The sequence below is a fragment of the Mustela putorius genome, unplaced genomic scaffold, assembly GCF_011764305.1.
Source record: "Mustela putorius furo isolate JIRA1106 unplaced genomic scaffold, ASM1176430v1.1 tig00001433_pilon_pilon_pilon, whole genome shotgun sequence".
NCBI classification, from domain to species: Eukaryota; Metazoa; Chordata; class Mammalia; order Carnivora; family Mustelidae; genus Mustela; species Mustela putorius.
Window position 1 is genome coordinate 1,957,991 of NW_025421741.1, and position 21,628 is coordinate 1,979,618.

General features: G+C 53.6%; 1 protein-coding gene across 2 annotated transcripts in view; it reads right to left on the reverse strand.

Annotated features, from left to right (window-relative positions):
- The window catches only part of CHFR (checkpoint with forkhead and ring finger domains), a 29,837-nt gene continuing 8,209 nt past the window's right edge, over window positions 1-21,628 (reverse strand). The window contains exons 4-18 of one of the 2 annotated variants that reach the window (XM_045087713.1): window positions 21,229-21,338; window positions 20,280-20,339; window positions 19,920-20,129; window positions 14,784-14,951; window positions 12,600-12,759; window positions 11,506-11,660; window positions 11,256-11,418; window positions 9,072-9,214; window positions 7,975-8,091; window positions 6,779-6,862; window positions 6,200-6,270; window positions 5,122-5,209; window positions 3,062-3,169; window positions 2,286-2,358; window positions 1-1,196 (exon numbers count right to left, since the gene is read on the reverse strand). In XM_045087713.1, the coding sequence (XP_044943648.1) occupies window positions 1,154-1,196; window positions 2,286-2,358; window positions 3,062-3,169; window positions 5,122-5,209; window positions 6,200-6,270; window positions 6,779-6,862; window positions 7,975-8,091; window positions 9,072-9,214; window positions 11,256-11,418; window positions 11,506-11,660; window positions 12,600-12,759; window positions 14,784-14,951; window positions 19,920-20,129; window positions 20,280-20,339; window positions 21,229-21,338 (1,753 nt within the window). In that variant the 3' untranslated portion in view covers window positions 1-1,153. The remainder of the gene's footprint in view (window positions 1,197-2,285; window positions 2,359-3,061; window positions 3,170-5,121; window positions 5,210-6,199; window positions 6,271-6,778; window positions 6,863-7,974; window positions 8,092-9,071; window positions 9,215-11,255; window positions 11,419-11,505; window positions 11,661-12,599; window positions 12,760-14,783; window positions 14,952-19,919; window positions 20,130-20,279; window positions 20,340-21,228; window positions 21,339-21,628) is intronic. The other variant, XM_045087714.1, reaches the window with a different exon arrangement.

Below are 21,628 nucleotides of genomic sequence, written 5' to 3' on the forward strand. Positions count from 1 at the left end.
GAAACAGACACGGCTTGTTTATTAGAGCGCAGGGAGGAGCAGGCCTCTTCCACAAACAGCGCTGCTTCTGAGTCCGTATCAAGAGCAAGACAACAGTTGAAAATCCTATTCCTGAGAAGAAGCAAAAAGTTACAATTTTGCAAACAAAAATAATAGATGATTTCAACAAAAGATAAAAAACGTATTTTTTTTTTTAACAAAGAACAAAATTTCAAGTATTATTCCAGATGACATGGCAAACCCAACGCAGATCAGATCTAGTGGAAGCAAAGGCTTCTCGTACTTTCGGGGGAGGGGCTGCTCCAGGTGGACCGGGCACTGGCGGGGCCCACGCAGCCTGTGGGAAGAAATTGGGGCGGCTGGCGGGGGCTGCAGTGCCAACAGAGCGACAAGCGGGTGCCAGGGCCCGGCTCCACGGCAGGCTCATGGTGGCAGCACCCACGGTGGCAGCACCCACTTCTGCTCTCTTAGGACAGGGCCCCACGCTTGACGCTGGGTGTCTAGGGTTAGCAGTTCTGGACATCTGATTTTTTCTTTTTCTAATAAACAGAAACGTATGTTTATTCTTTCAAATACCCTACTATCCCAATTTTAGTCAATTTGTAAATTATAAATTATATTACTTGTGCTACCGTTTGTGATAAATCTCACTAGAAGATAAGCACCAAATCTAGTACAAAGAGGCCTCAGCAGCCATGGCCGAACCCGCAGCGGGGTGTCCCGCAGGCTGTAAACTTTTGCTCCCTTTCCTTTCAGCAACAAACTTTCCTTTTCCCCCCAGGAAAGCTTTCTGGAAGAGAGAGGTCTGCTGGAACCATAGTTCTGGGAAAGGTACAGAGAGCAAACCTGAACGTCATCGTCTCAGTGGGAGGGCATGGTGACAGCGGTGCTTCGGCCAGAAGTGCTCCGGGCACCGGGGCTCAGAGGAGGGGTGGGTCGTGCCCCAGGCCTCCCAGGCCACTGGAGCGGGTTGGGGGGTCTCGCTAAGAAGGTCTCACTCCACGTGAGTCGTCACACTACAGTGCCGGATGCGGAGACCCCCAGCATCCCCTGGGGACTGTAAAATGCCCTTAAAATGTCTGTAGCCAGTATTTTCTGAAACGCTGTCATTGACCTCCAGTACCCCCAAGCCACCTTGGTGCCTCCTAGATGCTCAGTTCTTGAACCTTGTCTGTTCACAGATGTGATTGAATTTCCTGCAGGGAGAAAAGAGTGAAATTACCACAAAGTATTCACAAAAGCGGATCCTGAGCTCATATGCTGGGAGAACCTGATGAGAAGCTGACCGCATATAGGGCGCTCGCGGTGACATATTTTTAGTACCATCAAAGAAATTAACCCCTACGCCTTCTTCTTTAAATTTTAGAAGTCAGACATTTTTAGGTCATTTTCTTAGAGAAGAACTCAAACTCTAAGCCTCCTCTGTGTCCCCACGGACATATGGTGGTCCACCAGGGACCACCCTGCAGGACCAACAGACTTGCTGGCTGGCCTAGAGCACCATTACCTCCCTTCGTGACGGGCAGGACAGTCCCAGGGGAAGACAGGGGTGCCTTTGCTTTCCTCACCAATGTTTTCACTAAGAAAGACAAGTTGCTTGTGAGACTCCCTTCCCCGTACCCAAACAGTCTGCTACACGCTAGGCTCAAATACAAAACAAGGGTTTCGTTCCACAGCATCAGTCTCCAAGGGAGCCTTTACTTGGGCCCTTGTCCCCGGCACTAAGGGCATACTCTCAGTGACTTTGACTTAAACCATGAATGACTGGGGATCCTCGTGGCCTCCTCCGACATTAGTCCGTGAGACTGACTGACAGCATCACCTCACCTACACCTCCAGACAACCCCATGTGGCAAGGCGGATGTCTCCGTGAGCGGGAAATGCCCGGTGAGTCACTGAGTTAGAGCCATCACAGACACCTCTCAAGGCACCAAAGACAGAGCAGAGCGCCGACCCCAGCCACCGACTGAGAAAGCGCTAACTGGTGAGTCAGCGGGGACGGACGGCTGTGTTCTGCGGAACACGGAAACTATAGCACTGTTTCGTACACCACGTGACTTTAGACAAATAAAATGGTAAAATTAGCCCATTTACAAGTAAATAATTGACTAGTTCATGAACATCCTTACAAGCTGAGCTGAGCTATCAACTCGGCCAAAACTTTTAAAAGAAAAAAAAATCAGCTTCCTGTTAGGAAAACAGGGGTGTGCCTTTCTGCAGGTGGACCACGTGGGCGCCCCTTCCCAGCCCCGAGGACCCGTGCCGGGCAGCGCGGTCTCACTCACATTGCGTGGTGGGCCTTCACCTGAGTGCGGCAGTTGCGGCCCCAGTAGCAATCAGGACGGGACGTCACAGCCGCTAGGAAGAGGAAACAGGACATTATCCGTGATGCACATCACACTCACAAGCTCAGCTGCATGAATTTATGACCCCAGGAGACAAACAGCAACAGAAAAGCCATGGCATCTGTCATGCTTTGTAACTAGTGTCCTTGGCCTGTTGCAAGATTTCAGGGGGTAAAAAAACAAAACAAAAAAACCATCCCAATTTAGAAAATAAGACTACTGGGCTGCCTGGTGGCTCAGTGGGTTGAGCTTCTGCCTTTGGCTCAGGTCATGATCTCGAGGTCCTGGGATCGAGCCCCACATCAGGGTCTCTGCTCAGCAGGGAGCCTGCTTCCCCCTCCCCCGCTGCCTGTCTCTCTGCCTACTTGTGTGTGCTCTCTCTCTCTCTATCAAATAAACAAATAAAATCTTAAAAAGGAAAAAAAGGAAAGAAAACTACTACAGTTGTTTTCAGGTTACTTTTGTGAATTTTGTTTTGGAAGCCCGCGTCCTGGCAGGCAGGCCCAGAGCCTGAGCTGACCCCCCGCCCCAGTGAGGACGGCCCGGAAAGAGGCATGGCCCCCATGCGGCCTATCGGCCCATTTTTGTCCCTGCTGAGGCAGACAGCCACTAAGAACATGGAGCCAAGGCCCAAACAGGGTACCCATCACATGAAGGAACGCAGAAGCCAATCTAGGCAGAACAGAGCTGGGGCTGAGGAGGCTTCCTTTGCTTACCGGGCAACTCGGAAGCAGGAATGTTCTGCCGATACTGGTAGGTTAGCTCTCGGAAGCTCCGCAGGCCACAGCAGTAACACAGCACGGTGTTCCCTGTGATTCTGTAATCTGCAAGGGACACAGCCTCAGGTGGGCAGGCCAGTCAGCACGCGGCGTCAGCGCGACAGCTGTGGCCTTGCGAAGGCCTGGGACACCCGGCCCTGATCCACACGGAGGGGGGAGCGGGCGGGGCGGCAGAGACAATGGGGCAGATGTTCAGAAAATGAGAACAAAAACAACTCATTTCCTCACAGCAAAGTAATTCCACTGGATAAAAAAAAAATCAAGTATCTTAAAAATTTTTTTGAAGTACTGAAAGGAATGAGTATTATTTTTCTCTTGACTTATTCCTAATTATGTCACAAAAACCAAACAGCACACAGGAAAGGACTTGTAAATCTGACTGCCTGCAACTTAAACAGAAAATGGAAACACATACCCTGAAAGGAAAAGATTCATCGATTAGTGGAAAACACATGCACGACACAAATGACAACCTGTTGCTCCTTTATATAATAAAGGTACCCTACCAACCCAGACCCCCAAATCCAGACAGCCTACTATGGGCCAAGGTCAAAGACAGGCTAGTGAACCATGAAACAGAAAGATCATCAATTCTGTTACTGCTCCAACGCGGGCAGACAAAATGACGATTCGCCCCGTTTGCCTGTCCTGTATTTCCAAGACCCGAAAGGCAGACGCAGGGCAGCCGGGCTTGAGAAGATGCTGGCCTTCACACCTGAGTCGTGTCCTGGCGCGGAGAGTCACTACGGCAGAGTCCCAACTGTGCACAAGCCTTCCTACCTATCCCAGCCGGACGGTTTCTCGAGCCTGCCAGAGCGCATGCTCCCCCCAGCAGCTGCAGTGCTGGCTCCGAGAGCGGAAAGGAGAAAATCCCTTAATACTTAATATCCTCTACTCGTGAATCAGTACGTGATGCAGGTCAAGGTATCGTGCTGAGCTAATAGGCCACAGGACAGCGCGGTGGCAGGCCTTCACTTACGAGGACGGTGTGCACGCGCAGGCAGGGGCCCGGCCGTCCACGCATCGTCACTGCGTGCTCAGCTGCTGGGACTCCCCGTGATGGTTACGTTACCCTTTCTGCCTCCCTCTGTCACTCACACATCTCTGAGAGCCATGTCACCCTTACAGCAGTCCTTAAGGAGCTAATGGAGTTCAGGCCCTGTTCAGATGATCGGTCTGGGCAGCCACGGGGCTGCTGCAGAGAACACCCAAGATGCTCGTGAGACTGTGTCCACAAGACAGGAACTGTGTAGAAGCATCCCCAACAACTTCTGAAGTCTTTCATGATAACGTGTGTCTCAGAAAAAAAGGCCATCTGGGGCACCCGGGTAGCTCAGTCGGTTGAGCGTCCAACTATTGGGTTCCACTCAGGTCTCAAGTCATGATCTCAGGGTTGTCGGATCGAGCCCCACGTGGGGCTCTGCACTCAGAGAGGAGTCTAGTCTGCTTGAGATCCCTTCCCTCCTCCTTCTCCCTCTGTCTTTACTCCTCCCTGAACCCCCCCCAAAATAAAGTAGTAAAATCTTAAAAAAAAAAAAGAAATAGGCATTTGCTGATTTGCTGCAGTCCCCTCCCTCAGTGACAAAAATCCCATTTCACAGTGTACTGGGTGTCCTGCGAAACGGGGCGAGCCCACGTCAAGTTCGCACCACACCGAGTGAGTGGCCAAGGAGGAGCCCGAGGATCTGGGAAGCACCAGCCCCAGGATCCCCAGGCTGACAAAAGGTACGGCCTGTGTCCGTAGCTGGGCCCGCCCTTCCCCACGGCAGAGAAACCCTAGAATACCTCCTGCGGGCTCAGACCTAACTTTACATGGCGGAAAACCTACGGTATCAGCGCCTTTCTGTCGGCCTCCGTCAGGCGGGGGAGGGCAAGGCTGTGCCTGTGGGAAGGCAGCTGCGTGGGAGCCCCGGGCTCGGCCTGGCCGGCGTTACTGCTTTTCAAGGAGGCCAAGCCAGCGCCTCTGGAGAGAGGACAGCAAGCGCGACGATGCTTACCGGACAGCAGGAACGCTCCCCTCTGCAGAGCCACCAGACTTTCCGTCAACATGTTCTTCCACGTCAAACCCCTGGTTGCCAGGTAATTCTGTGACGGGGAAGAGGAGAAACCTCAGCCACTAGCTTGGAAGAGGAAACACTAAAGTGACAAGGCAAACACCTCATAAAAGGCCCTTGAAGGTGGGTAAAGCCACAGCCCGGACAAGCTCGGCACGGCAGGGATTTGCGTCGGGCAGCTGGGGGGGAGCGCTGTGTGCAGCTGGTTGGGGGGGGTCTGCTTCCAAGGTCGCAGGACACCCGGGACAGCCTGCGGGCCGAGCCGCCCAAGCCTGACTCGGTGACACGCTCGCCACCTAGTTCCCAAGGGTTCTCGTCTGAGGTGCTCCGTCAGAGCCTCGAAAGGAGGGCTAGCTTCAGAAGCCTGGACGTGGGCGCGGCCACATTCCCTCTAAAATTCTGCCAAGACAGTCCTCGCACAGCAGTGGCAGGACAGCCCACTCTGGCCAAAGCAGCCCTAGGGCAGCAACAGGCCCGTGACCAGGTAAGGACGCGTGCAGGGCTTGGATCTACGCTCTGCCGTGCAGACACACGGCTGCTGGGCTCCGTCTGTGCGAGCGCACGGCTCACGGCCACGAATGGAGCGCAGCATGCGGAGGAGCCCGCCGCGCAGGGGAGAGGCCCCACGTCCTGTGTGCGCAGCACTGCACTAAATGGGATGAAGCCGGGACTCTTGTGCACATCAGACCCTGAACCTCTAAGAGCTGGGCCAGCTTCTAAAGCATGGCAAGGAAAACGTCGGAAAGGAGGAAACAGGAGACAGGCCCTGGTTCCCCCGGGGGCCAGCCCGCTCCCCACCCAGACTCCGAAGCTCTGTGCCTGGGGCAGGCACTGGAGCGAGTCCTGCGGATTTGTGGCATAATGGACATGAAGGAAATACCTCCTTTTTGGAAAATAGGAAAACACCCACACGGTGCACTCAGCAGCAGTACCAGGAAGAGCCATTAGCGGAGTTGCACACCTCAGGGGGCCTCGCTTGGCCTGAGCCCCCCCACGCCTGTCCGGGAGGTCCGTCCGTTACCTTGAGGACATCCGACTCATAGTGGTTGTTGCTCAGAACCCCATCCAGACACCTGTCGCCCAGGTCTAGCTCTGCCAAACAGAGGGAAGCAAAGTCACCCGTCTTACAGACGCTCTATGAAAGCACCATTCACTGACAGTAAGATAACCCAATTTCCTTTCTTACAGAGCCTAGAAGAGTAAAAAGTTCCATGATAAAATAGTTTTAAAAAGAGAACAGGCAAAATGACTTCCATTCCACTCCTTCCTGAAACGGATGGCCCTCTCCGCCTCCTGAGCACCTGGTCTGGCGCAGCGAAGACTCAAAGCCACGGCCAGACTGGGCGTCTTTAGTGGGGCTGTTCGCGCATAAGGACACCCTCCTGACTGAGCTCCTATCCCTGTACCTCTCTGTTACTGCTTGGTTCTGAGCTGGAACAGAGAGACACTTCCAAACGTCGGACATACACAGTATGTCAGGACAAAGCAGGGTCACTTGTGGCAGCCTCCTACAACGCGGGCCACACCACCCGGTCACCACCCTCAAAGGCACTGAGAGAACATGCAAAGGCACAGAACTCAGCCAAAGACCCGGCATTACCGCAGAACGGGGCCAGGCAGCCAAGGCAGCCGGCCCGGGCACAGCCCCAGTACAGGTGGCAGAAAGGCTGCAGGCACACGGCACCTGTGGACACAGCACAGCCGCTAGTCAGGCCATTTCAGTGAAGAATAAATCCAAATAACCGTTAAATAAGTGATACACTCAATTTTGACAGCAATAAAATAAAATAAAATAAAAGCAACTGCAAATAAAAGCATGGCTTTTCACCTATTTTACTTAAAAGTGACACATTATAGGGGTGCCTGGGTGACTCAGTTTGTTGGGAGTCTGACTCTTGATTTTGGCCCAGGTCATGATCTCAGGGTCACGAGATCAAGCGAGTCAGGGTCCCTGCTCAGCAGGCGGTCTGCCTGTGAGCCTCTCCCTCCCCCATCGCCTTCATGCACATGCACTCTCTTTATTTATTTATTTTTTAAAAAGATTTTACTTATTTATTTATTTGACAGAGAGAGAGAGAGAGATCACAAGTAGGCAGAGAGGCAGGCAGAGAGAGAGAGAGAGGGAAGCAGGCTCCCTGCTGAGCAGAAAGCCCGATGCGGGTCTCGATCCCAGGACCCTGAGATCATGATCCGAGCCGAAGGCAGCGGCTTAACCCACTGAGCCACCCAGGCACCCCACGCACTCCTTAAAATAAATAAATAAAAGGGGCGCCTGGGTGGCTCAGCGGGTTGAGCATCTGCCTTCAGCTCAGGTCATAATCTCAGGGTCCCAGGATCGAGTCCCCCATGGGGGGGGTCCTTGCTCAGCGGGAAGCCTGCTCCTCCGCCTGCCTGCCACTCCCCCTGCTTGTGAACACGTGTGTGCTCTTTCTGACAAATACGTAAAATCTTCTAAAAAATAAAATAAATAAAAATCTTCTTTAAAAAAGTGACATATTAGAGAAATGTCATGGTCCTGATGTGGGGACAAACATTGGATGCAGACTTCAGAAAGAGACTGCCCGTATGTGGAAACTTGGTTTATGACAGGGTAGGCTATCAAGTAATGGAAAAAGATGGCTATTTGATAGGATTGCACAGACAGCCGATTCTGCAGATGAGAACACACAGCCACATCTTTACACCATGCGCAGCAGTCAACACCATTCTGAAACCTGAGCCTAGAGGGATCCCAAGAGGGGCTCCATGGTGGGGAAGTTGCTCAGGCAGGCAGTGCACATGCACACCCTTACTCACACTGCTGGGGGGCGATGCGGGGGTCCTGCTCGCGCTCTGCCCTCCGGTCAGGCATGGGCTGGAAGCAGCAGGTGCATATGGCATGGCTTCCTTGCAGGGCACACACATAATCCTGGGCTGTGGAACAGACAGGATATCCGGGCGGCACATAGCGGGACACAGGCAGAAAGAACAGGTTAGACCCCCATCCAGGGGAGTGTCTGGAAAGCACACAAGGGAACTCAGCCACAAAAAAACCCAGGGAGAACTCTGACCTGTTTTCTTAAATAGCCAAATGAAAGCTTACCATCGGAAAGGAGCCTTTTAAAAAACAGAACAAAAAATAGCAGAGCAACCTCTCGGCTCAGTGGCTGCAGCAACACTTCCAAGCTCACTTGAAGGTTTCTAAAGTTTCCTCAGGCTATAAAGCCCACGTGATAAAACAATAAAGTGAGTTCTGTGTCTTCCAACAAGTGACAGGCCTGGTGGGCATGAGTGGCCGACCCCACCCTGGGAGCTGTGTCCATACAGCCCAGCCCCCGGACACTCCTGGCCACACGGGAGGCATCGCCTGTGCACACACATCTGCTACAGACACAGTCCCTCCGGGGACTTCCATCTGCAGTCTGAAAACGACAGAGCCCACCCGAGGGATGGCAGAGTCGGGAGGTGACCAGGCGCTGCACTGCCCGTGCTTGTCCACAGGGCCACGGCGTGATGGCACACATCTGTGAACACGGCTCTGGGTCACTGGCCTGGGTCACTGGCCTTGTGACAAGGCTCGAAGAAACTGGGCCCTGTGGGGCCATGAACTACAGAATGGCCAGGGCCACAAACATAGATTCCACCTGTCCACTGCCCCTTTCTTGTCAGCATCTGGCCCAAATGTCAGGTTCAGGACTAAACCCCCAGGACTGCCCAGGAGCAGAGGACCACGAGAAAAGTTAACTCGGTTTCTCAGCCCAAAACAGACCCGGAGAAGCAAGCGGTCACGAGAGGTGGCGGGGCCATGGAGGCAGTGACAGGAGTCAGGCAGAAAGGGGCGAGGAGCCCGCAGGAACGACAGCCGGATCCTGGGTGGTCGCAGCAGGACGACAGCACGGAAGGCGGCATCTCACCTGTCGTAACGCTGGTGGACGTGGAGGGCGCGTCCCCCGGAGCCGGTGCCGCCCCTGGCTCGCTGCCAGGCCCTGGGCAGGGGAGGGCCCGGCCCGCCTGCCGCCGGAACTCGGGGCACTGTCTGCATACGATGTACGGCTGGCTGCAAGGGGGGGCACACGAAGGCCACACGCACCTGAGTGCGGAGAAGCAGGAGGCTCCTGCTCTCAAGTGTGCGGGGGTGGCGGCCACGCCCCCAGCCCCATGACAAGACCAGAGCCAGAAGCCAAGCCTGGAGGTGTCCTCTCTGCCCCCCGTCCCACCGCTGCCGCCCAGTGTGTGATGGGGAAGGACAGCCTGTCCCCGCTGGGCACCCAGTCAGCGCTCACCCGGAAGAGCAGCGGGGGCTCTCTGTCCCTCACCACCCTCAGCCCCCTTGGCGGCTCCCGACACATGGAGACAGGCCCTGCCCGGGCCGTGGTTCGGCACCGCATCCCCCACAGCGCGGCCGCTCAGTCCCCACACAGGGCGCGCGCTCACAGGCCTGATGCTGGGCGAGCCCGGAGCCACGTCCGGAGGCGGCCCCAGCTTGCCCGGCGCGCTCAGCACGTCCACCCCAGCGCCTGAGAAAGTGCGTCAGTCAGAGTGCGTTGTGCCCAGCTGAATGCTGCTGTCCTCGAGGGCCTTCCCGCCCGGCCAGCAGCAGCCCTGCCCCGCCTCGCTTTATGCCCTTCCACTGAGCTTCCTAAAAACACAGATGGTAAAAAAGAATCCACAGGAAACAGGCACAGACTCTTCCCTCATCTCGGAGAGCGCCTTCCTGGGCCTGCCTCCGACAGCAGGAGCCAGAGAGGGAAGAAAGGGTGAGACCTTTCTAGAATACCCCCAGCGAAAATGCTCAACCTCATTTCGGAACGAGATGGCACTCATCTCGGGCGACGCCGAGTTCAGGCAGGTCTCCCGACACCCCTTGACAAACCTCCCAGAGGCTATCGCTAGGACCTTCCTGACGGGCACGAGATGACACAGGTGCCAGTCCAGCAGGGCACCCTGGGTCAGGCTCTCCAACCTGACCACTCCAGTGCCGTCACTGACCTCTGTCAACTAATGCACATGTGCACGAAACTGTAACCGCAGAGTGTGCACCGCAGCACGGCCCCTCCATGAGAATACTAGAAAGCCGACAAAACCACGTGTACGGCACAATCCCATCTTCGTACGAGCATTTCTAAGTACACCGCGTTTTACTTACTAACAGAAGGAGCTTGTGGCCACCTCTACGAGTGGCCACAAGGAAGCTCAGTGGAAGGGCATAAAGCGAGGCGGGGCAGGGCTGCTGCTGGCCGGGCGGGAAGGCCCTCGAGGACAGCAGCATTCAGCTGGGCACAACGCGCGGTCTGACTGACGCACCATAATATGTTCATGCTAAAGTGATTTTTGATTCCTTCTGTTGGCCTGACCATCATTTGCTAAATTTTACAAAAAGAAACAAAGAATAGTAAATTTGGGAGGTTTGACTTTTGTCTCAGTCTGACGGCCTCCACCCGAAACTCAAATGGCGGACTTCTGAGTCAGGAAATGGCAGCTAGCACCAGGTCTCGAAGGACCACATCCCCTCAGCCAGGCGGCCACGGCCTCTCCATGGTACCATCCCGACCAACGCGGACCATGCAGCTCCCAGTGCGGAACCGACACTCCCTGCACGAGCTGCTGAGTACACGCGCACACGGGACAAAGAACGTGTTACATCGTGACTTTGTTGTAGCCAGAACCCAAGCACCTGACCACAGGGTGTGGGCTCTGGTGCTCTTCATCTTAGAAGAGTCGGCAGTCAAGCCATTCGCTGGCCAGGATGCCCTGAACTCAAAAGGTACTGGGTGCCAATGACATCTCAGTAAAGCTAGAAGGAAATACGGATAAACAGCAGCAAAAAATAAATGTTGTGTGCGAACCTGAGAGGGAGGGGGCACTGGAGGAGGCAGGGTGGCAAGTACCCACCCCAGTCATCCAAGGGAGTGGCTGTCCTTGGCTGGTGTCCACCCATCCTTGCTATGCTCCAAGCAGCCAAGGTCACTGGCTGACGTCGCCCACGAGAAGCGAGGCCAGACTGTGCAGCAGCCAGGCTGCTGGAGGCGGAATCCGACCCGGACTCCCGCGCTGCCTGCCCAGCTCCCTGCCGCACTCGGAGCCAGGCGGAGGCTCACCTCACGTCGGAGGACTCGCTGTCCACGTCGGACAGCTCCAGCAGGTCCTCTGAGCTGCCCTCCTCATCGGAGAACGACCTCCTGACTTTGGGCTGCAGCATGTCTTGCGTGATCTTGTTCCTGGCAGCCATGCTCCGCATGTCTTCCTCGCTGCGACTCTTGTCTGGAGGGAAAGGACGTGGCTCTACCGGCTGAGGGGCCCCGGAGAGAACCCCGCAGCGGCCAGGAGCTGGGTGGGCTCCCCACTTGCCTGGGTGCTGGAGAAGATAGGCCTCCACCAGGTTGTTCAGGATGTGGTTTTTACAGATCCTCTCGACGGGACAGCGGCACGTGGGGCACAAGGTGGAGCGCTCCATCCAGCCCGAGTAGCAGGCGGCACAGAAGGTGTGCATGCAGGGCTGCAGGCTGAGGGCACAAGGACAGGTCTTCAGACTCCCCCGCATCACCCGCTGCTAGAGCATCTGTCTGCCAGGCCACAGCAGCCCCCCAGATGCCAGGGGACGTGGGGCATGGCCTGCCTGGAGCAGGAGAAGCAGGGACCCCAGTTCACGCGGCCCCTCCCCAGAGGAGGATGTGCCTTGCTCAGGCTGAGGGTTCGTTAACAAACAGAAAAATGCGATTACCCCCGACCCACGGAGCTCACTTGACTCAGCAGAGCCTAGAGCCCTTGCTTGTCGGGCTGCAACACACACCACATTTGGGGCCCCGCGCTGGCCGCAGCCGCAGCCCCAGCTGTCGGGCGGGGAAGGCCACCAGGGGATCCGGCTCCCCTGGCAGAACGGCGCTCGACCTCAACTACTTTCACCTGATCCTTGGGAATTCAGAGAAACCAGAAGTGACAATCTATGCTCCAGCAGGGACAGGAGAGCAGGCTGCGACTTGAGGCATACGAGGAACAGGGACACTGAGTGTGGAAAAGGCTTGCATTTCAGTGGAAATTCTAAGGGCTTTCACCCTTCAGTTCCGCAAAGAAGCAAGGAGGGGGCTCTCCCCAGTGGCTCCTGGGACCCACATTCCGGGGCACTGCCCTGGATTAACTACGACATTCCCTTAAGGCTCGGTACAGTTCTCCTGTTTTGTGTCTGTGGAGCACACACAGGCTACTGGGGTTATCTACTGGGAGCTGTGCCAGCCTGTGTCCACGGAGGCCACTGCCACTGCAGCCTCGTGAGCTCTTCCACAGCCTCGGGTACGGGCACCGGGCTCTGGGCAGGCTGGCCACACAGGTCAAATGACAGTGACGTCCACAGCATCGAACCTGCCCTGAGCCAGAGGCTGGCTACCCCGCGGCGGCCGCTCCTCCCGGCTGCGGCGGCCCCGCACACCTCCCCGCGGGGCGCGTACCTCACACAGTCGTGCAGCAGGTCCTGGCAGATGATGCACGTGAGCGTCTCCTCCATCTTGTCCGGTTTCATGGCCTCGGACCGGACACTGCCCAGGCCGGTGTGGGTGTCTCTACACTGGTCTGCGGCCAGCAACTGCAGGGTCACATCAGGGCCCCCATCTGCGAGAGAAAGGGGTGCGTTCTGACCACCGCAGCCAAGCGGGGAAGCAGCAGACGCTGGCTCTTCTGGGTTCACGAACACCTCAACCTACGGAGGGAAGACGCAGCTCCCGCCAGTGTTTGTGTTTCTTTTCTTTTTTGAAAGATTTTATTTACTTATTTGACAGAGAGAGATCACAAGTAGGCAGAGAGGCAGGCAGAGAGAGAGGAGGAAGCAGGCTCCCTGCTGAGCAGAGAGTCCGATGCAGGCCTCGATCCCAGGACCCTGAGATCATGACCTGAGCCGAAGGCAGAGGCTTAACCCACTGAGCCACCCAGGTGCCCCCGGTGTTTGTATTTCAAAGGATGTTCTGAAGGGGGCTGAAAAGCAGCTTCAAATTCCAATACACTTAAGTTTCGTAAGAAACTTAAATGTAATCACATAAAAAGGGGCACTTGGGATACATGCTTAAAGGCCATTTGTCACTCAGGATTTGTATGTAATGTCATTTTTGTTTAAACAAAAAACGTGACTTGCGTACACACTGGAAAGTACGCGCTCCGATGTGACCAGGAGCTGTGAATCTTCTTTTCTGTTCTGCTATTCCACAGTGCTCGTGCGTTGCTAACCACAGCTTAATTTTTATTTTTATTTTTATTATTTTTTTAAATATTTTATTTATTTATTTGACAGAGAGAAATCATAAGTAGATGGAGAGGCAGGCAGAGAGAGAGAGGGAAGCAGGCTCTCCGCTGAGCAGAGAGCCCGATGCGGGACTCGATCCCAGGACTCTGAGATCATGACCTGAGCTGAAGGCAGCGGCTTAACCCACTGAGCCATCCAGGCGCCCTTAATTTTTATTTTTAATTAAAGAAATACTTGCACACAATTTACAAAGTCAAACATTTACAAGAAACCAGAAGCAGGAGCCCTCTGCCATGGTCTAACCTCCACTGAGTTAACGACTTTCGTGTTTTTAGCTACTTTTGCTGGTACAGAACTTCGTATTTTTTAACTATATAATACCTTGCCTGGGTTCGATTTTTTTTTTTTTTAAGATTTATTTGGTGGGGGGGGGATTTATCTGGTGGGGGGAGATGGGGGTGTAGGGGCAGAGGGAAGAGAAGCAGACACCCCGCTGAACAAGGAGCCCGACTGGGACTAGATCCTAGGACCCTGGGATCATGGGATCAAGATCTGAGTCGAAGGCAGACACTTCACTAAGTCACTCAGGTACCCCCCAAAGTGGCCTCATTTTTATACTAGCTTATTATTTTACGCACTATTGCTGATTTTTTCCACACCCCCCCCAAGCCAGTCAGTTCAATTTTCCACACAATATGCAAAATATCCCAGTCTCCTCCCCCAAGGTCCTCCTCCCCCCCAGAGCCCCTGGTCTCACTGCTCCCATCCTCGGGCGGTCTCAAGCCTGCAGCGCAGCCATTGTCCCACTACACATTCCCAAAATTTTTTATAGTCTTTTTAACTTTGTCTTCTTAAGAGTAGATTTTTCTCTGAATCACCTTTACGAAAAGGTTAAAGCTATTGCTTAAAGGCAACAATTTTTTTTTTTAAAGTTCATTTACTTTTTAGTAAGCTCTAAACCCAACGTGGGGCTGGAATCCGTAACTCCAAGATCGAGAGTCACAGGCTCCCCCGAATGAGCCAGCCAGGCTCCTCCAAAGGCCACATATTCTTAAAAAAATGATTGTCAAATGTGGACAGAACGGCAACTCAGAACACATTGCTTCTGGACCACGAGCATAACCTGACAGTAAACACAGTGCAATCCAATGATGACAAAAGAAAGAAAGAAAAGGTTCAGATTTCCATTCCAAAAAGCTGAGGCACCACAGGTGTCTGCCTGAGACATATCCTCAAACTTCTGGAAAATGGGAGGCCCCACCGGAAGCCGCTCGAACAGGCCCGCTGGGACCCCGGCACTCCCACAAGGGCCAAGACACACAGAACCCCGCGACTCTGACCCGCTGGGACCCCGGCACGCCCACAAGGGCCAAGACACACAGAACCCCGCGACTCTGACCTCCTCTCATTCTCTTCCTGCTGGGCTCCAAATCCTCCTGATCCCGGGGCTCTGACAGAGAAGAGGAAGCCCCCTCTCCGTCTGGGAGGGCTGAAGGAAAGGTCGGGATTTCATCACCGGCCACAGACGGACCACGCTCTTTCGGGGACACGCCTGCGTCTCCGGAGCCTGTGAGGAGGACAAACAAGAGAGGTTCGGATTCACCTGCCCTGGAAGGAGAGAGCACAGCAGGTGAAGCATCACGGGTTCGAGTCAGGCCTAGGTAATCCAAGATGCCACATTCGCAGTGACACACACTCACTAGCAATACGGAGCTGCGTCTCTTTAACGCACCTGCGCCCGCTGCTGTGCTGGATGAACCTGGAGCGAGCAGCGTGCTCGCGTGGAAGCAAAGGCAGACGTGTTTGTGGTAGGGATCGGCCTGGAACGTTTCGTCTCACACGGGGCCAATCCGCACGCGAAGTAAGGCCGAACACTCACCGTGCCGTAACTCATGCTGGCGCAGCTACACCCCGTCCTCTCAGGAGAGCTGCACTTTGGACGGCAGGGACACCAAGGCCAGACAGAGCGGAGGGACGGTGCGGCGAGAAAGGAAGGAGCAGGAGCACCTCCCAGGGCAGCGCTGATCCGCGCAAGCCGGAAGCCGGAAGCACTGATTGAAACGAGCCGGCCGGAGGGTAAGGAGACTTTCTAATAACCTTCATCTGGATAAAGACCTGGTTTATAATACCATCCGCAACAGTACAGGCGTAGTTGGTAATATGCAAGTGTTTAGTGCCGTTATTTTGAAAAAGAATGAAACTGCCCTATAGCTGCCAAAGGAAAAAGGTTAAAACTGCTGAGGGAGCAAATGAGCTTTACACGGAGGGAAGAGAAGAGACGGGGTCAAGGGGCGGCTCCTGGCTCTGGTTCTCACTCCCACTACGGGGGACGGTGGGGGGGCGGCTCCTGAGCTCTCCCTCCAGAATGCACACCACGATGGCGGTGTCTCTCCAAGAGACCCACGGGGAGGGTGAACTCAAAACCTGTAAGAGCACCTGGCACCCAGAGCACACTCAGCAGGCTGCGAACCTTATCAGTATATACACACTCAGACACACAGGAAGATGCCCCCAGCTTCACACAACTGGCGCTAAGCTTTCCATCTGAACAATCTGCTTACAGAAAAATTTTTTATGATTTTTTTTTAATCGTACAATACATAAATGCACTGCCCTTTTGCCCTTTCATGGTAAAATTAACAGTTGTATGTGCACGCACGTGTGCACACACACACACACACACACGTCACATTTTCTTCGTTTCCAGGTCCTGGCCTCCGCGAGCGCCGCTGTGGGAACAAGGACACGCAGGTGCCTCCCGCACACAGGGATCGCACTTCTCCGCATATACACCCAGAAGCGAGGCGACTGCGTCAGACACGGTTCCCTTTTTCACCGTCTGAGGAGCCTCGGCCCTGGTTTCCAGAGGGGCCGCAGCAGCCCCTTCTCCCACGACACCACCACGGGAGGCTCCCCTTGCTCCGCGTCCTCAAGAACGCTTGTCATCCCTTGTCTTTTCGACGCTGGCCATTCTAAGAGGTGTGAGGTGATACCGCATTGCGGTTTCCTTGAATGAAATTAGAACATTATCAAAATAAACTATCAAATCCCACCCACTCACATTATACACTGCATTAAGTATATAGATGGAATAGAAAAGATTCCTACTGGTATCAGAGCTATCAGAGCTATTCTGTGCTTCAATTCTGAAAAGCTATTACAGTAACCACAAAACACACAGCTTGGGACCAGAGACAAAGCATGTTTTTACAGAGACAAACAGCTGGAGAGTAGCACTTAGTCCAGAATGCCCACAGCCTTCCATCGTATCTGCGCTCATACGCAACACTCCCCGGGGTACACTCAATGTCAGTGAATGTCACTTCTATTCCTCCTGGGGCGGCCCTCACAAGGGGAAGCCCTCGGGTGGGTGGAACCAGCAGCGGGGCAGCCCGTGACCTAACCGTGTCGTGTCTCTGTGGTTTAAGGAACCCAGGGGATACTCTAAAGGGCACGCGAGCCAACAGAACCGGGAGAACTTCAACCATCTGGGCAATTTTTCAGTATCTGGCATGTTTTTATCTAGGTAGTGTGATTGCCTTTTCTTTTACTCAGGAGTTTGAGGTATGATGCTGAAAGAGCGGTAAGTCAAAGGCGTCTGAGAAGCTGGGACTCGAGTTCAGCAGTACCAGGAGACAGGCTGGAGGGCCTCCTGTGGTCATGAGTCTGGTTTCTGCTGCTGGTTATCTCCTGGAGGTGGTGGGTGAGACTCAGATACAGGGCTCACCAGCCACTACCGTTGTGTAAGCAAGCATGCCTGTTAAGTACCTCGAAGTCCTTTATGGATGCACCGAAGTCCCCGTAACACGAGGGTGTTGGTGCTCAGCCGGGTGCCACTGACCCGGGGATAAAGTGTGGTGTGCTGTATGAGCCCGCTGCCGCTGGGGACTCGGCGGGGCGGCGGAGGCTCTGGGTAAGGACGGCGGAGAGAGCTAAAAAGCCTTAATGAGGGCAGCCAGTAGGAGAGTGGTGCTCCCTACGCTAAAAAGAGCAACTGTACTGGCAAGTGAAAACCAGGTTCGCAAATATGGAAACAAGTTCAAATAATGTGGGAGAAATAGGCTTCCGGTCTCAAGGCAGCATACAGAGTCTCTGCATTTACTGCCTCTCCTTCCCCAAATCCCACCAGAACAGATGCTAAAATAAGGACCACCTTGGAGAACAGCTAGGTTGGCCAAGGAGACGGAGGAGACGGAGGGGACGGAGGGGACCTCTGGGGACAAGTCCTTTGCTGCTGAGCCCGCAACCGAGTTCTTTTTAGAAAGACCTTGCTGGTTCCTGCCTCTGAATGTGTCTACGACAGCTAGAACTTGGGCTTCTTGCAAGCAGAAGATTAAAAGAAGACAAACAGCCGACGCGCCACGGACAGGAAGTGCCCGGTGACATCATGAGCTGGTGAGGCAGGGCGAGGCTGCGAGTCTCCAGACTCTGCTCTGGGAACCATGTCTTCTACTATTCACAGCCAAACACACCCTCCCCGAGATTTAAGGCGGTCCCTGTGCACTACAATGTTAAGAGTAAGAGAGGGAGGGGTCCCTGGGGGGCTTAGTCGGTTAATTGTCTGCTTTCAGCTCAAGTCATGATCTCGTGGTCCTGGGATCGAGCCGCCCCCCCCCCTACCGCAGCTCCCTGCTCAGTGGGGAGCCTGCCTCTCCCTCGCCCCTCCCCCTCCCCCATGGCTTGTACTCACTTGCTCTCTCTCAAATAAATTAAATCTTAAAAAACAAGAACAAAATGGGACGCCTGGGTGGCTCAGTTGGTTGGACAACTGCCTTCGGCTCAGGTCATGATCCCGGAGTCCCGGGATCAAGTCCCACATCAGGCTCCCAGCTCCATGAGGAGTCTGCTTTGCTCTCTGACCTTCTTCTCGCTCATGCTCTCTCTCATTGTCTCTCTCTCAAATAAATAAATAAAATCTTAAAAAAAAAAAAAAACCAAGAATAAAAAAAGCATTCTAGGGATAATTTTGAGTTCCCAAAACAAGGTGAAGAAGGCTTGCTTCACTGAAGAACATCAAAGAGCTTAATGACCAGGGTGAACCACCACTGTCCTGGGTACTGTAAAAATGTCAATTCTCCCCAATCAAAAAAATCTCAAAAAGACCTTTTTTTTTAAACTTAAGATAAACCTAAAGAGAATCTGGAAAAAAATATAGAAGAACAGCTAAGATGGGGCGCCTGGGTGGCTCAGTGGGTTAAGCAGCTGCCTTCGGCTCAGGTCATGATCCCAGCATCCTGGGATCGAGTCCCATATCAGGCTCCTTGCTTGGCAGGGAGCCTGCTTCTCCCTCTGCCTCTGCCTGCCACTCTGTCTGCCTGTGCTTGCTCTCGCTTCTCTCTCTGACAAATAAATAAATAAATAATCTTAAAAAAAAAAAAAAAAAAAAGAAGAACAGCTAAGAAAGTGAACTAAAACATTAACATATTTAAGGGCGCCTGGGGGGCTCAGCTGTTGAGCCTCTGCCTTTGGCTCAGGTCATGACCCCCCGGGGTCCTGCGATCAAGCCCCACACTGAGCTCCCTGCTCAGTGAGGAATCGGCTTCTCCCCCACCTGCCCCCCCCCCCCGCTTGTGCTGGCTCTCGCTCTCAAATAAATAAAATCTTTTAAAACAATGAACATATATAGTACAATCCAAGTCACAGAACATATATATGTATACACTCTACACCCTAACAGTTATCTACAAAGAAATGTTCAAGTCCCACGGCACCCAGGGAGTCTGAATCTTCTCTAGTGACCAGGGAGGAAGGTAAAGACCAGTATACGAAAAACTGGTTTTAAATTACATGTTATTCCAGGAGCACCTGGGTGGCTCAGTTGGTAAAGCGTCTGCCTTCAGCTCAGGTCACGATCCTGGAGGCCTGGGATCAAGTCCCGAGCTGGCCTCTCCGCTAGGCGGAGAGTCTGCTTCTCCCTCTGCCTCTCCCCCGGCTGGTGTGTGTTTGTGCACTCTCTCTCAAATAAATAAATAAAATCTTTAAAAAATAAATAAGTAAATTATATGTTCCTCTGGGTGACCTTTGGAAACATTATGCTCGGTGAAAGCAGCAGACACAAGAGGCCAGAGACTGCATGGCTCCACTTGTATGAAACGTCCAGAAGAGGCAAGTCCACACAGACAGAAAGCAGATTAGTTGGGGGAGGGGCAGTGACTGTTGGTGGGTGTGGGGTCTCCTTTTGGGGTGACAAAAATGTTCTGGAATGATACAGTGGTGTGAACGCACAACACTATGAATGTAGTAAAAACCACAGACGTGTACACTTGAGCGGGGTGACTGTTACGGCCTGTGAATTATATCCCCGCACAAGGACAAGACACACCATGCTACTGCACGGCCGGACTCTCCACATTTCTACCGCAGATGGAACACGACACCGTCGACTCCGGCAGCGATCTTGCTGCTGACAGCCTAATGCCTGATGCCACCTCTGGCTTCCCCAGTGGCTTCTATGTCTGTTTCCGTCCACAATAACACGGGTCATAATCAGTGACCAAAGAGGCACGCAGTGACCGCCCTGAGGTTCCCCTCTCACCAGAGCTGGAGGAAGGCGCTCGCCCTGCAGAGGCGGGCTCCATGGAAGAGGTAGAAGCCGTGGGGAAGAGGTCTGATGTCGACGTCGATGGCTGTGGTTCCTCAAAGCACGCCTGAGTGGTGGGCGATGACGGCAGGACCTGGGGGTCATCACCTTGCCCTGCACCTGAGGTATCTTTGGTCACGTGGAACACATTCTCTTTATTAGCTTCTGCAAACACGAAAGAACAGAAAGAGCATACGGTCAGGGTTCAGGGGGAGCACCACAGCTTCAGCCAAGACATTCCAGCACATGAAAAGGCTTTCCTAGTGAGAACCAACAGCCCTTACTACGCACCTGCGCTGTTACGGCCTCACTTACCAAAGGAGTCTTGCGTGACGCCTTGCTTCTCACTTAAAGATTCATAGAGGTATGCCACATCTAAAAGGAAATCAGCAATCAGAATGGAGTCCCCAGGACCATCAGGAACCCCATTCCCCTTTCTGTTCCTTTTTGTCACGTCGGTCCCTCGGTCCTTGCTGACGATGTTGACTTAGGAGCGGGTAACAACATTAACCAGTTCAAGAGATTTCAAAACAAGTGACCCAAGATAACGTAACCAACTTTAAAATAAATAAGGCTCGGAATAAAAGGTCTGCAGGCAGGATGCAGACTAGGGGAGGCAGAGCGATGAGCAGGGGGTGAACCTGTGCTTTGCTTGTCGCTTCAAACCACCAGCAGGAGCAGACACAGGACCTGCCACGTGGCCAGGGGCTGGTTTTGACGACGCGGAAGACAACCCGAGAATATCTGCCTCCCTCTTCCAGTTCGTGGTAACCTTTGAAAGACTCCCTCTCAACTCTCCTTGACCTGTATCATTCCTCCCCAAACAAATACTCAGATCTGGAAAAGCACGAATGGGATCCAGTCAGATGTCTGTTGTCTCCTATAAGGTCTTCAAAAGCAGATGACCTCTGGCCTCCAGCTCCTATTCTAGGTCTGACTCCCTACAACTGAGGTTTCCTCCGCTATGTCACCCGGCCCACCCCCGCTCACTTCCCCTGGCTCTGCTGAGATGCATGGCTGTGGCCAGGGTGGGATTTCGGAAAAATGGCTCGGGCTCAGACTGCAGGGTCAACACTCCCATTCTCAACAGACATGACTCATGCCAGAGTCTATATCAAGAGCAGAGAAAATGTAGCTAACGCTACATTCCTACAGGAAACAGCTGCTTCAGCACACTTCCTTTCAACAACGCTTCCCAGCGGCGGCAGGACCTCCCCGCCACGAACCACCCCTGTGTCCACCCTGTCCAATCCCTCTCTCTTACTGTGTTCTGGCTCATTCTTCCTGTACACCAAGTAGATAACATCCCCCGTCTGCAAAGGGCAGGTCTGCTTCTTAACAACCTTCAGCTTGTTAATCACTGTTCCATTGGTGCTGCAGAGACAACGAAATTGCAATTTAGCCTACTTAAAATAACTCCGGAGTGAAAATTTTCTTTCTCTACCACCACTAGGGAATCAAATTAGTATCACTGCTTTGAAAACGATAAAACACTCCTAAGCACAACATAAATATTTAAGAAGCCATATATGCCAGTGCCACACCGCAGTTCTCCCGAGGGAAAGCTTGCCTACTACCCCTCGTTGACAGCCAAACTCGTCACCAATCTCACCGACGTGTCTGCTTTTCCCCACGCCACATTCTCCCCCATTTGCCTCCTGGTG